Here is a 13,954-nt window from a genome sequence, read left to right as displayed (position 1 = left end):
ACCTGACAAGGGCAGCACCTCTATGTGAGTATCCAATTTCCACACTGGGGCTTCCAATTTGCATTTTGGTGAATGTATTTTTAAGAAGGTACACAATAGGAGCCTGAGCTGCCCAGTCGAATTTTGAAAGCTTACTTTCATTTGTTTTGCTGCGAGTGTTGATTTAATTATACTGCATTATTATCAAAGCTGCATTATGTACTTTTTTATTCCTTTTACATGTGTTGGAGGTGAGGACCTTGGCTTTGTCCACAAACAGTGTGTTTCAAGTTATTCCTTAAGTACTAAATAATAAAGAAAAGAGAAGAAAAGATTTTTTTAAAAGATAGCAGACAGTGATCACAAGGTAAAGGGTTAAATGTAAGATCTCCAAGAAACATTTTGAAGTTGATTAAGACTCCAGCTTTGCATTAAACAGTATCGCTTCCACATGAGTTGTTGCTAATACTGTTACAGAGCAGCTTGAGAGCCCAGTGTGCCAGTGACCTCCTTCACCCTCCAGCCACCCACCGGGCCTTCCTGATTAGCATTCTACCTGGTTCTCTGAGGAATTCCCATCATCCCCTAGGAGCTCATTCCGTACTTCGTCACTGTAGGCGATCCGTGACCTTTTCTATAAAACAAAACAGAAAGGGAGAGAGCAAGATGAACGTTCGAAAATAAAGGCTTCCAAGCATTATTGGTATCAAGACTGATCATCTCAAACCTCGAGAGCCCCCTAATGGAAACCTATTTGCTCAAATCTGCAAACCAAAGTTGAGCAAAGTTCTTGAACTTGAGGAGTTTAATGTAAATTATAACTTTTTTCAAATGCCAGTAATGGATGAAAACTCTGCGTTGTGTGAGTACTCTTAATATTGACAAACGGATCAGAACTGATATGTTATTCCATGCAGTCATTCAGATCAGCCCACGAAGCTGAAAGAAATACAGCTATTTTGCTGTATATCTGCCACACTCACCAGATGCAGTTAAAACAAGAGTATATAGGGTCTTTAATACTGTGGCAGGAAATGGACTCTACAATATAGATCTTTTAAAATCTCTAATTCTAGGATAATATTATATCTCCAGCTATATACTGGGATGCCTGGAAAATAGCATATCCCCATTTCCTTCATTATTGTGATGTTACTAAGCAGAAAGAGATGGAATGTAAAAGCCCATCCTGTTTCCAGACTCTAATTTAAATGTCTCCTAGTCCTCTATAAAAATGGCCTAAGGAAACGTGGGAGTGTGTGTGTGTAAGTGTATCTGGTAAAACAACTTAAATTTCCCAATCCCAGTAAACAAAGGCAAGTAGACTATGAGTCAACTTTTCACAATTCCCGTAAATAAAGACAAGTAGGCTATGAATCAATTTTTCACACACTGAAATTTTGTTTTACAAGAAATCTACCTTTACCAGTAAAGTCAGAGGGACATGTCTGCAAGCAATTCATGAATTATCTAAACGTGCACACGTTTGGAAAAGCTAAAAAGCTCTGGAAATTAGTGGTGAAGCTAGAGTGCCATCCTCAGATCCTACTTCAGCATCACTGTTCCAGACCCAAATATGGATGTACAGGCTACTTTACTGCCTTTTCTGCATCTGAGCTAACTGAGCAAAATCAGCCAATTAAAAAATGGCAGCTGGGAAATAAGAATCTTTTCCCATTTGGGGTCTACAGTTTAGGACTTAAAATTTCTTACCTGTTCAACTGTGATATGAAAAATTATTGTAGTTTAAAAGGACTATCCATAATCCGTGAGAAGAAGTCAACAAGATTTTTAATTAGATTTTTAAACCAGTGAATGAGTAGCAGAGCTTTGCCACATAGAGATCATAGTATTTTAAACATAAAATCCTACTATATTGTAACTTAAAAAGAACTTTCGACAAGGAAAACTAATAGATTTTAAATCATTTTAAAGTTTGCCTTTTTCACTTGGGGCTCCCTATCTGAACCCCAAAACACAGAAAATTATTTGTGACTATTCTCAATTCTCCCAAAGATGGGACATGAGAGAGAATTTAGTTCATTACATAGAATAGAAGTCTCAGGGCATAAAGGCTTAACTCTCTGGCAGAATCCTGTTTAAAAGGGCTGAATGGGGTGTAAATAAAAATAAATAAACCTAGACATCCCTTTATTCTTTAAGGAAAACAAAAATCAGTCTTGTGGAATTCTAAAGGTAGCTTTGGTTAAATTGAGACTAGAACCATGTGGTCCTAACTATAGCTCAGTAGTCATTCTACTGCACAAAATTTCCTCACTTTATTACCCTCTGAATACAGGCACACAGGAAATAAAAATATATAAAAGTTGCAAAATGTTACAAAGGAGATGGTGGTATCCCCTCCTATTCTAGGTCTCTGCCCCAAGCCCCACTTCCTTGCTATAAATGTGTGTATCATACCTTGGCAAATGTATTAAGTCTGTAAGTAGATAAATGTATTAAGTCTGTAAGTAGATAAATGTTGCAGAAAGGACAAAACAGGAGAGGTAGGTCATTAGCCTGAGGTCAGTAATGACATCTATATCAGCTGTCTTAACTATTCAGGAGTGACCCAACTCATTCCTTTTTGAATATGGCAGGCTTCTCACTGCCACAAACAGCAGATATTAGGTTGGTGTCTCTTATTGTATTTACTGAAGCTACTATTAGCTATTTCTACTGACTCTGTAAAGTATTGAAAAATGCTAAATTACAAGGACAGTACACTATGTGGCCTTAGCACATTTCATTCAACCCAAACCTTTCTTTTGCCCATTTGGGGCTCCTTGCTACAATAGTTTCAAACTATCTAGGAAAAGTATTTTATAGCATTAAAGGAAATGAGAACCTTTTAACAGGCTGTGGTATCAGAGCTGCCTTTTTAATTATTCATTTCATCACTATGGGGGACTAAAACATTCCACACTATGCAAGAATATCATATGGAGATTGTTTTTGTTTTTCCCTTTTTTACCAAAATACCAACAAATTGGCATAGATTGTTCAATTACACTATATTCTTATTTTGATTTTCTGTACTTCAAAAGAAGAAAATTACAAACATGGATGCCTAAATAACTAATCTTGTTTTGGTTAGAATCCATTGCTTTTAAAAACCAGCAATTAAGAGTGTACAGGCTCAGCAACAGAGGAGCACTTAAGATTTATCCATAGTTGAAGGGTGGGCCCTGTAAATGTCACTCTTTTCCACTGGGATAGTAAAAACTGGTCATTGGGATGACTCTCTGGATGTAATTAAACACATGATATGCTGAGTTTATAAAATTTTCTCTGATAGGACTGACTTCTGTTACAGAATGAAAAGACAACTTATTTCAAATATCAGAAATAGTTCCTCATGAAAATGACACAGCTGATGCTGAAAACTGAATTCTTTACACTTAAGTATCACTTTGAACAAAACGTTTTTAAATTCACACTTTGCTTTATTAAGAATTATTTTTAAATTCCTGCCATTGGTCTTTTCTCCTAATTTTTTGTGGTTTGAAATTTTAAGTAAACTGAATTTAATAAACTGTAATTTAGCCTGCAGGATTATCACTAAAATAACTGAACACCCAAAAAGGTTTGTCTGAATGAGAAACTCCTTATTTTATGAAATTTTCCTCCAAAATATCAATAAATTGTTTTTCCTTTTATGGAACTTTTCTGTTAGTATTTTACATTACTAAGTACTATGCCATACTTTAAATTGGAAGATTCAAAGTTAATGAAACTGAAACACCTACTGTATCTTGATCAACTAACTAAAATATTTTTTATTATCAACTGTATAAAATCTGTACTTTAGCCAAATGCAAGCATGAGAATTTGAGCTGGAAATGTCACACATTCAGCTACAGTTTGAAGGAACCCAATTCATAATGCATTTTATAAATAGTTAATGACTTCTATACATAAGCTAACCAGGCAAATCAAGAAATTGTCAACATTTTTAGTCTTAGTTGTCAGTTACTACTGTCTACTGGTGCTTTATAGGTGGCTTCAGGAGAAGACAGAAGCTCTCTGCAGTTTGTAATCTATTGCAATTTCAGGTCTGTACCAGAAGGGTGGAAAAGCTTCAGCTGACAATATGTGCCACACACACACACACACACACACTCTCACATACACAGAGTGTTAAATACAAGGGCATTCCTCACTTTTAGTTTTGTGTTTGTGTAAAGTTTATTCCTTCTAACTTATATATTTGGGTAGACAGAGAAATCTACAGACCATATATGAACCCTAAAAAATATGAAAAATCAACAACTGATTGCTATCCCTAAGACATTAGATGCACAAAATGTCAACGGGTTATTTTAAACTGATTACAAAAGTGAGTCTGTGGTTAAGAACGCAAGAAAGCAAAAACTGCCAAGCAGTTTTTTTTACTTGATGAACACGACGTTTGCATACTGATTGGCTGATTTTCTTAAAGCCAAGTTCAAACAGATACACTTGCTCAGTTCTCTCTGGAAATTTGGCTTGAAACAATCTATCTACTTGACCTTAACATTTCCCAACTGAACTGAATGTGTTCCTGGACAGGCACTGCTAAACTAGAAACAAAATGAATTAACTTAGCTTAAACTAATTAAGAACTGTGATCTGTGGTACCGCCTCCTGGATGAATCTACACTAGAAACAGGGTATACGGAACCAGAATGAGGATTTCTAGCACTCACCACTAGCATAAGCATAACAATGAAGTTGGTTTATTACTAGAGCGTATATGAGAATTTAATTTCCATGGCGTGCACATGGCAAAGCAATTGCTTAAATTGCCTCACCTGGGAATTTAATACAATGTTATCATCAGACCAGCCACATTGTAAATAGATTTATAATGCTTTCCATGTGCTGCACTCTGTTGCATATGAATTAAGTAATGATCTGGTATTACAATAAAATCAGCTAGTTCCCACACCTGGCAGACAGGATATTTCACTAAATTAATACCCAAACAGCTACATCACAAGGCATGGGAGAGGAAACAATCTCTAAGGCATTGGACGTGAGTCTAACGTGGGAGGTAAACACTCCATGGTTATGTAAAATGTTACTGTGTTGAATGGGCCGCTCAAGACAATCTGTTTCTAACATCTGTATTACGGAATTAAGACTTTCTCAGTTCCATTCAATTTTGGTCTGATTTTCTTCATTCAGTACTTTAATTACTAATCAGCAATCCACAATGTTCACAAACACTAAGAAAGCCCTTTATTCTAATCTATGTGCTGCAGACAGCCAAATAATTGATACAAAGTGTACTATGGTTTTGGTAAGTAATGAAAGAACAGCTTGTCCTACTTCCTAATCAAATTGGTCTATAGAAGAAATGGTTAATAGATTTCTCCATAGGTCTAAAACAAATTACCCAGTCTGGCCAGACTTTTCCATTGCTTCTACCATGTCTTTCGGTTTCCCTATATTTAATAATGCCCCAGGTTACCAGGTGATACACCTATTAAAAACTGTTATGCTTTCATAGCCAAAGAATTTAACTGCTCTAAAGAATTTAACTGCTCCTGTTATAATTAACACTTTGGGATAGCTATAGAATACCATGAAATTATATTTATTAGTCATATAATCGCTGGCACTCATTTCTTACCTAATTTTATCTGGTTCTAATTAAATAACATCATACTTCCATAATGCCCAGATGGCATTTTCTAAAATGCATCTATCTCTGGCACAAGGCATTGCATTTCCAACCTCCCTTCTATTTCTCCACTGGCAATTTCAGCCTTTCATCCTCACTCCACTCAGGACTTAAAAAGGCTCATCAATCCAGGGCAGGAAGCTTACATTTTGGAGGAAAAAAATAGAAAGAAATCTGTGAAATTCTGTTTATTACACCGCTCTCCATGTTGTACTAATTTTTAGCAAAAAAACAATTTAAGATTAAAATGTATCATACTGGGGATTCCCTCGTCCAGTGGTTAGAACTCTGTGCTTTGACTGACGAGTGTACAGGTTCAACCCCTGATCAAGGGGACTAAGATCCCACAAACTACACAGTGTGGCCAAAAATAAAAAATAAATGAAAATAAATTATAATAATAATGCTCTTAAAAATATCATACTAAATAATACAGATAAAGGTAAAGTCAACTGTTAGGCAAATGTTTCATCCTTGGAAAACTCTTAAGAGGACAAAGCACAGGGCACTGAATGAAAAGAACAGAAATGATATCTCAGTATGTGATCTTGGTCAAATGAAGTTTTCTGAGTATCAGTTTCCTCAATCTCTAAAAAACTGGTAACAATACTTATTTCCCAGGACTTCTGTGAGGATTTAAATATTATAAACAAATGGAAACCTACCATAATACCTTGAATGTGATAACATTACAAAGGATATTTAACTAAATATTTGTTCATTATATTGGAAAGGATGCAATAAAACCAGTACACATACATGACTGAGGGTCTAAATTAGTGCATTCTTCCTTAAAAATGATTTGCCAATATATACCAAAATTTGCTTTAAAAAGTCATATTATTTAATCCAGTAATTATAATTCTACTACATTATTTTGCCCAACTATCTATTTTATGGTGCCACAATTTTTGGACAACTTCCAGTAATAAAAACTTTATTGCATTTCTTTAATGTTATCAAAGAAACTAACTTCCAATCTGTCTCTTCTAAGTAATCACTTCACTAAACATGGCTTGCTCTTGCTCAAGGGACTGTTTAGAGTTAAAGGTCAAGCCCATTTGCTGGAAAGTGCACACGCCACATGTCACCAATACTGTAGTGTTAACAAAGGGAAGGCACACTTTCTATCTATCATAAACTCATGGCCAGTGGACCAGATGCAAGCCACCAGAGAGGAAATACTAACACACTCTGCTTCCAGCAGTTGGAATAGCAGGTTACCGTGTGAACACTGAGATAACTCATTGTTCTTGAGTATGTAATAAGAGAAAAAAAAAATTCCAAGATAAAAAATGTCTTCCTATTATAATCATCCTCATTTACTATTTTTGCTTGTATTTTCAAAACATTTTACATATTTGACATTGATATTTGTGTTCTGACTGTAAATAAGATAAATCATATCATATTTTCTCTTATTTTTTTAAATTTAGCTTTGTTATCATATGTGAGTATTTATTTGCATATGATGAAGTTATATCCATATATATACACTTATAGACTCACACAAACCCATATGCAATCCATATGGAATGACTCTATTTATGTTTCACAGTTCTAGAAGAGACTTTTATTTACACTAGGAACTCTGACCATATTGCTGCTACATCATTTAATGATCTGCAAAACACAGAGCCCAGAAATCATGGAACTGTACTTCTTCATTTCCTCCTCCAGCATTTCTAAACTTACGTCTGAAATTTAAGTTTAACACTAGTGTTTCAAAATGCAACTTGAGTGAGTTAGAATCATGGCCCCACTTGCTTGCATATGCTTATAGTTTACAACTTTGACACTGCTATTGAACAGTGTGTCTGTGTCTTATATCATGTTAGTCTGTCAATCAATAATTAAGTTACTTCATTCAGAAAATCCGCTCATATAGAATGCCCAGATGTTGTTGTCAACATCTGGAATAGTGTAAGTATGCAGTAGAGGAAGTTTAGTTCCTTAAAGTCTTTCTGAATATAAAATAACTACACAGACTATACTTGAAATACTCAAATAAATATCCTATATATTCCCACTGGAAAATGATACTCTGATAAATGAATGCTAGTAACAGGTGCTTTTATTTGCAGTTTTAAAAGAACTACTGAAATAAAATATGAAGATGTACATAATTAATTTGAATCTAGGCTTCCTATGTAATCTACCAGGTGGCACAATGATAAAGAATCCATCTGCCAATGCAGGAGATGCAGGTCTGATCCTTGTGTCAAGAAGATCCCCTGGAAGAGGAAATGGCAACCCACTTTTTTTATGCCTGGAACCCACTTTTATTTATGCCTGGAAAATACCATGCACGAGGAACCTGGTGGGCTGCAGTTCACGGGATCGCAAAGAGTCAGACATGATTGGGCAACTGAGAGTGCGCGTGCATACACATAATCTGCCCAGCATTAGAAAACAAAAGTGATCCATTCGTTGCAGATCCATCCACAGTCATTATTTCAAGTGATCCAGACACGCAGGAACAAATGATCTTGAGCATTTTGTGTAACTGACACTGAGGTTATCACATAAATGACAGTGTGTGATAGTTGACCAGTGACACGGGGCATCAACTAGACCAGCCTGCAAACGTAGAGATGAGGGGTTTAAGCCAGAAGAACTGTACAAAAAAGATCTTCATGACCCAGATAATCACGATGGTGTGATCACCAACCTAGACCAGACACTCTGGAATGTGAACTCAAGGGGGCCTTAGAAAGCATCACTATGAATAAAGCTAGTGGAGGTGATGGAATTCCAGTGGAGCTATTTTAAATCCTGAAAGATGATGCTGTAAAAATGCTGCACCCAATATGCCAGCAAATCTGGAAAACTCAGCAATGGCCACAGGACTGGGAAAGGTCAGTTTTCATTCCAATCCCAATGAAAAGCAATGCCAAAGAATGCTCAAACTACTGCACAATTGCACTCATCTCACACGCTGGAAAAGTAGTGCTCAAAATTCTCCAAGCCAGGCTTCAACAAAACATGAACCATGAATTTCCAGATGTTCAAGCTGGTTTTTAGAAAAGGCAGAGGAACCAGAGATCAAATTGCCAACATCCTCTGGATCATCGAAAAAGCAACAGAGTTCCAGAAAAATATCTACTTCTGCTTTATTGACTATGCCAAGGCCTTTGACTGTGAGGATCACAACAAACTGTGGAAAGTCCTTAAAGAGATGGGAATACCAGACCACCTGACCTGTCTCTTGAGAAATCTGTATGCAGGTCAGGAAGCAGCAGTTAGAACTGAACATGAAACAACAGACTGGTTCCAAATTGGGAAAGCAGTACGTCAAAGCTGTATACTGTCACCCTGCTTATTTAATTTTTATATGCAGAGTACATTGTGAGAAATGCTGAGCTGGATGAAGCACAAGCTGGAAACAATATTGCCAAGGGAAATCTCAATAATCTCAGATATGCAGATGACACCACCCTCATGGCAGAAAAGAAAGAAGAACTAAAGAGCCTCTTGACAAAAGTGAAAAAGTTGGCTTAAAACTCAACATTCAGAAAACTAAGGTCATGGCATCTCATCCCATCACTTCATGGCAAATAGATGGAGAAACAGTGGGAACAGTGACAGACTTTATTTTTTGGGGCTCCAAAATCACTGCAGATGGTGACTGCAGCCATGAAATTAAAAGATGCTTGCTCCTTGGAAGAAAAGTTATAACTAATCTAGACAGCATATTAAAAAGCAGAGACATTACTTTGCCAACAAATGTCCGTCTAGTCAAAGCTATGGTTTTTCCAGTAGTCATGTATGGATGTGAGAGCTGGCCTATAAAGAAAGCTGAGCGCTGAAGAATTGAACTGTGCTTTTGAACTGTGGTGTTGGAGAAGACTCTTGAAAGTCCCTTGAACTTCAAGGAGATCCAACCAGTCCATTCTGAAGGAGATCAGCCCTGGATATTCATTGGAAGGAGTGATGCTGAAGCTGAAACTCTAGTACTTGGGCCACCTGATGTGAAGAACTGACTCATTTGAAAAGACTGTAGTGCTGGGAAAGATTGAAGGCAGGAGGAGAAGGGGACGACAGAGGATGAGATAGTTGGATAGCATCACTGACCAACGGACATGAGTTTGAGTAAACTCTGGGAGTTGGCGATGGACAGGGAGGCTTGGTGTGCTGCAATCCATGGGGTTGCAAAGAGTCAGACACCACTGAGTGACTGAACTGACTGACTGACTGAAGCCAGATGAGCGATCTACTCAAGGCCACAAATCTGTGACAAAACAGGCAGAACAATGACAGAATTCATTTCCCACTGCCCACCCTCCTTTCACTTTACCAGATCACCAAGATAGGCTGTGGGCATCTTATCACCCATTCCCCAGCACAACGTTGGCTGTTCCATTCACCTAGTTCTATGAATGTATCATCAACTACAAAGTTGATTAGTCTGCAGATTTTGTTTCTTATCACGCTCCTCCAAAACAAACAGACAAGCAAATCTTTACTTGTACTTTGTTGTCAACATCTGGAATATTGACATCAATAAATTCAAAAGTCCAAGGGTGACACATGCTTAATGCACACCATTTTATTTGATAGAATACAGTGTTTGATCTCAGACAGTGAGTCACAACCATACCTATGAGTGTAACTTAGATATGTTTCAGGATTAATCTTCAAAGGCTACACCATAAAACAGCAGTAATCTACCCACATGGCAGGAGAGGAGCCACACCAGTTATTAAGATGTGTTAAGAATCCTCTGATGACACCACCCTAATGGCAGAAAGTGAAGAGGAACTAATGAGCCTCTTGATGATGGTGAAAGAGGAGAGTAAAAAAGCTAGCTTAAGAACTCAACATCCAAAAAACTAAGATTATGGCATCTGGTCCCATCACTTCATGGCAAATAGATGGGGAAACAGTGGCAGATTTTCTCTTCTTGGGTTCCAAAATCACTGCAGATGGTGACTGCAGCCATGAAATCAAAAGATGCTTGCTCTTTGGAAGAAAAGCTATGACAAACCTAGACAGTGTATTCAAAAGCAGAGACATCATTTTGCCAACAAAGGTCCACCTGGTCAAAGCTATGGGTTTTCTGGTAGTCATGTATGGATGTGAGAGTTGGACCATAAAGAAGCCTGAGCACTGAAGAAATGATGCTTTCAAATTGTGGTGCTGGAGAAGACTGTTGAAAGTCCCTTGGACTGCAAGGAGATAAAACCAATCAATCTTAAAGGAAATCAGTCCTAAATATTCATTGGAAGGACTGATGCTGAAGCTGAAACTCCAATCCTTTGACCACCTGATGTGAAGAATCTACCAAAGAATCCACCATGTTTCAGTGACTTTATAGTGCTCATGATTCAAAGGTGTACGATGTTATCTTTTAATGCTTTATAAATACAGCCAATATAACTGTGATACTTAGGCAATAAAACTCTTCTAGCCCAAATTCTCCGTGGAAATATTTTGAAGATTACTTCTATATCAAGGTGACCCAAACGTATAAAATAGGATTAAGTAAATATAAATATTCATAGTTGATTCATAAACATGTCATGAATCTAAAAGATTCTCCATTTTCAGTCAAATAGTCATTCTGCATACTGAGGGGCTTTACTTTATCAAATGATATTCTTTCTCCTCTATCTTCAATGTGTCACTCTTTACTGGTTTTTCTCTATTCTTGTAATTTTAAGAATGCAAACATTTTTAAGTGTATCCCAACTTTAAATTTTTTTTTAAGGTAAGAGTTTGTTATTCTGCCTTTTTAAAACATGTTATTTCTCTATTTTAATTGGAGGCTAATTACTTTACAATATTGTGGTGGTTTTTGCCATACATTGACATGAATCAGACATGTGTCCCACCATCCTGAACCCCCTCTTCCCTCCCTCCCCCACATCCCTCTGAGATATCCCAGAGCACCAGCTTTGGGTGCCCTGCTTCAAGCACTGAATTTGCACTGGTCATCTATTTCACATACAGTAATATACATCCAACTTTAAATATTTTAAAATGTCATTTCATCCTGCACTACTCTTCCCCAGCTAATGCCTAACTGCTCTTCATCCTGCCTTTCCTGGCTAAGCTTTTTGAAAGAGTATTCTCTACAAACACTAACTATAGTTATTCATGGTGCAGCCCCTTACTAACTTCCAACAAACTGATGTTTTCCTGTCACACTGCAGGAGTCCCTGTGAACATCAGTCACTTCCTAGTGGACAAAACCATTTTAAAATAACTCTTTTGGCATAGTTACTGGAGAAGGCAATGACAACCCACTCCAGTACTCTTGCCTGGAAACTCCCATGGACAGAGGAGCCTGGTAGGCTGCAGTCCATGGGGTCACGAAGAGTCAGACACGACTGAGCGACTTCACTTTCACTTTTCACTTTCATGCATTGGAGAAGGAAATGGCAACCCACTCCAGTGTTCTTGCCTGGAGAATCCCAGGGACGGGGGAGCCTGGTGGGCTGCCGTCTATGGGGTTGCACAGAGTCAGACACGACTGAAGCGACTTAGCAGCAGCAGCATAGTTACAGATTTCTAGAAAAGTTGCAAAGATAGTGCAGAGAGTTCCCATATAACCTAAACCTAGTCCCCTTACTATTACATAACATCTTCCATTAGTGTGGCACATTTGTCCCAATGAACAAATCATCTGTTCATTCATTATTACAAACTGAGGTCTATACTTTTATCAATTTCCTTAGTAGCTAATGTTCTTTTTCTGTTCCAGGACACCATCTAATATCCTGTATTATGTTTAGGTGTCATGTCTCCTTAGGCTCCTCTTGGCTATGACAATTTCTTGGGCTTTCCTAGTTTTTGATGGCCTTGACATTTTTGAAGAGTACTGGTGCTTCACAGAATGTCCCTCAAATGGGATTACTCTGAGGTTTTTCTCATGACCAGACTGCGGTTTTAAGTTTCAGGGTGGAAGACCACAGAGGCAAAATGCTCTTTTCATCAACGTCATATCAAGGGTACAGATTATCGACGTGACATCACTGATGATGTTCATCTTGATGAACGTAAGGAAGTGTTATGTTTCTCCACTGTAAAGCTACTCTCCTACCCCTTCTCGTACTGTATGCACTCTGCACAGTCTACATTTGAGGAGTGGGGAGCTATGTTCCACCTCCTTGAGGAAGGAGTATCTACATAAGTTATCTGGCATCCTCCTGCATGAGATCTGTCTATCTAATCATTAGTTGATATCAGTATTCATGGATATTTATTTTATACTTTGGCTTATGAGCCAATACTACACTTCACTTACTTTGTTGCACAAATGAGTGAGTACCGTAAGTCACTTTGTTACCAACTTTGCCTCCAATGGCCACTTTTCAGTCCTTTTTTCATTATTGCTCTGGATATTATCTGACACGGTTGCCCACTTTGCCATTAGCAGTTACACCACCATGCTCCCTTGAAATTCCTCCTGCCCTGGTCTCTCCTTCTCAGCCTCCTTCCTCATAACTACTCTCTCAGTCTGCCCTGGGTTTCCAGCCTTAGCCCTATTCTCACTCATCTGTTCGATCTCATCTATATCCATTGTTCTAATCACAAACTAGAGGCTGGCAAAGACATGTTTTCTGCATAAATTTAATTTCTACTTGGTGCCATAGATAATCAAAAGCCATCTCAGACTTAACACAGACAAAGCAGGGCATATTCTTTCTCCTATATACTTCTCTTCCTCCTGTTTTCCCTAATTTGGTGTATGGTGTTACCATGTACATTGTCAATCCAGATAAAAATCCTAAAAAATTTTGTACTCTCTCCATTACTCTCCAAATCCAATCACCAGGCTCTTTGAATTAAACTCTTATTTTTCAGAATATCCACATTTCCAAGATGTCTGTTACCTTATGCACTGGTCACAATTCTTTCCCCGAAACTGTTGTTACCAAGTATTTCACCATTCTCTTTATATATGAACTATATTTGACAGATACTTGTATGGAAAGACTGACAGGGTTTTGGGCAGAGGTAAGCCAACAGGTACAAATTCTCAGTGCCTCATCTTGGGGAGTAAAAGAGACCTTTTCAACCCAACCCTATCTATAGCATAGTATCAAAGCTATAGAAGAATCATTGTCTAAAGATACAACTTATTTCAGAGTAGACATGTTAAAACAGAAAGCTAATTCATTCAACAAAAGCCAATAACTATGGGAAAACGCTAAGCATTAGAACTCTCTCCAACTTTATAAGTCAAGATCACATTTCTCTTTCATTTCAAATTCAGGCACATCTCACATTGGTTATTGTATTGTTCTCCTAAGTTAGGTATTCTCATTTGTCATTATATAGAAGCTAAAAGACCACCCTTTC

General features: G+C 37.6%; 1 protein-coding gene across 15 annotated transcripts in view; it reads right to left on the bottom strand.

Annotated features, from left to right (window-relative positions):
- Positions 1–13,954, bottom strand: part of VTI1A (vesicle transport through interaction with t-SNAREs 1A) — a 382,104-nt gene that overhangs the window by 301,745 nt on the left and 66,405 nt on the right. For 13 of the 15 annotated variants that reach the window (XR_011564379.1, XR_011564380.1, XM_070781284.1 and 10 more), the window contains exon 4: positions 536–613. The exons of the other annotated variants lie outside the window; for them this stretch is intronic. Coding sequence is in view for 11 of the 13 variants with exons in the window: in XM_070781284.1 (XP_070637385.1) it covers positions 536–613 (78 nt within the window). In the remaining 2 variants the exon portion in view is untranslated. The remainder of the gene's footprint in view (positions 1–535; positions 614–13,954) is intronic. 15 annotated transcript variants of the gene reach the window in all.

This window comes from Bos indicus, chromosome 26 (assembly GCF_029378745.1).
Source record: "Bos indicus isolate NIAB-ARS_2022 breed Sahiwal x Tharparkar chromosome 26, NIAB-ARS_B.indTharparkar_mat_pri_1.0, whole genome shotgun sequence".
Classification (NCBI taxonomy): domain Eukaryota; kingdom Metazoa; phylum Chordata; class Mammalia; order Artiodactyla; family Bovidae; genus Bos; species Bos indicus.
Note: the sequence above shows the minus strand (reverse complement) of the source record. Positions and strands in the feature narration are given on the sequence as shown.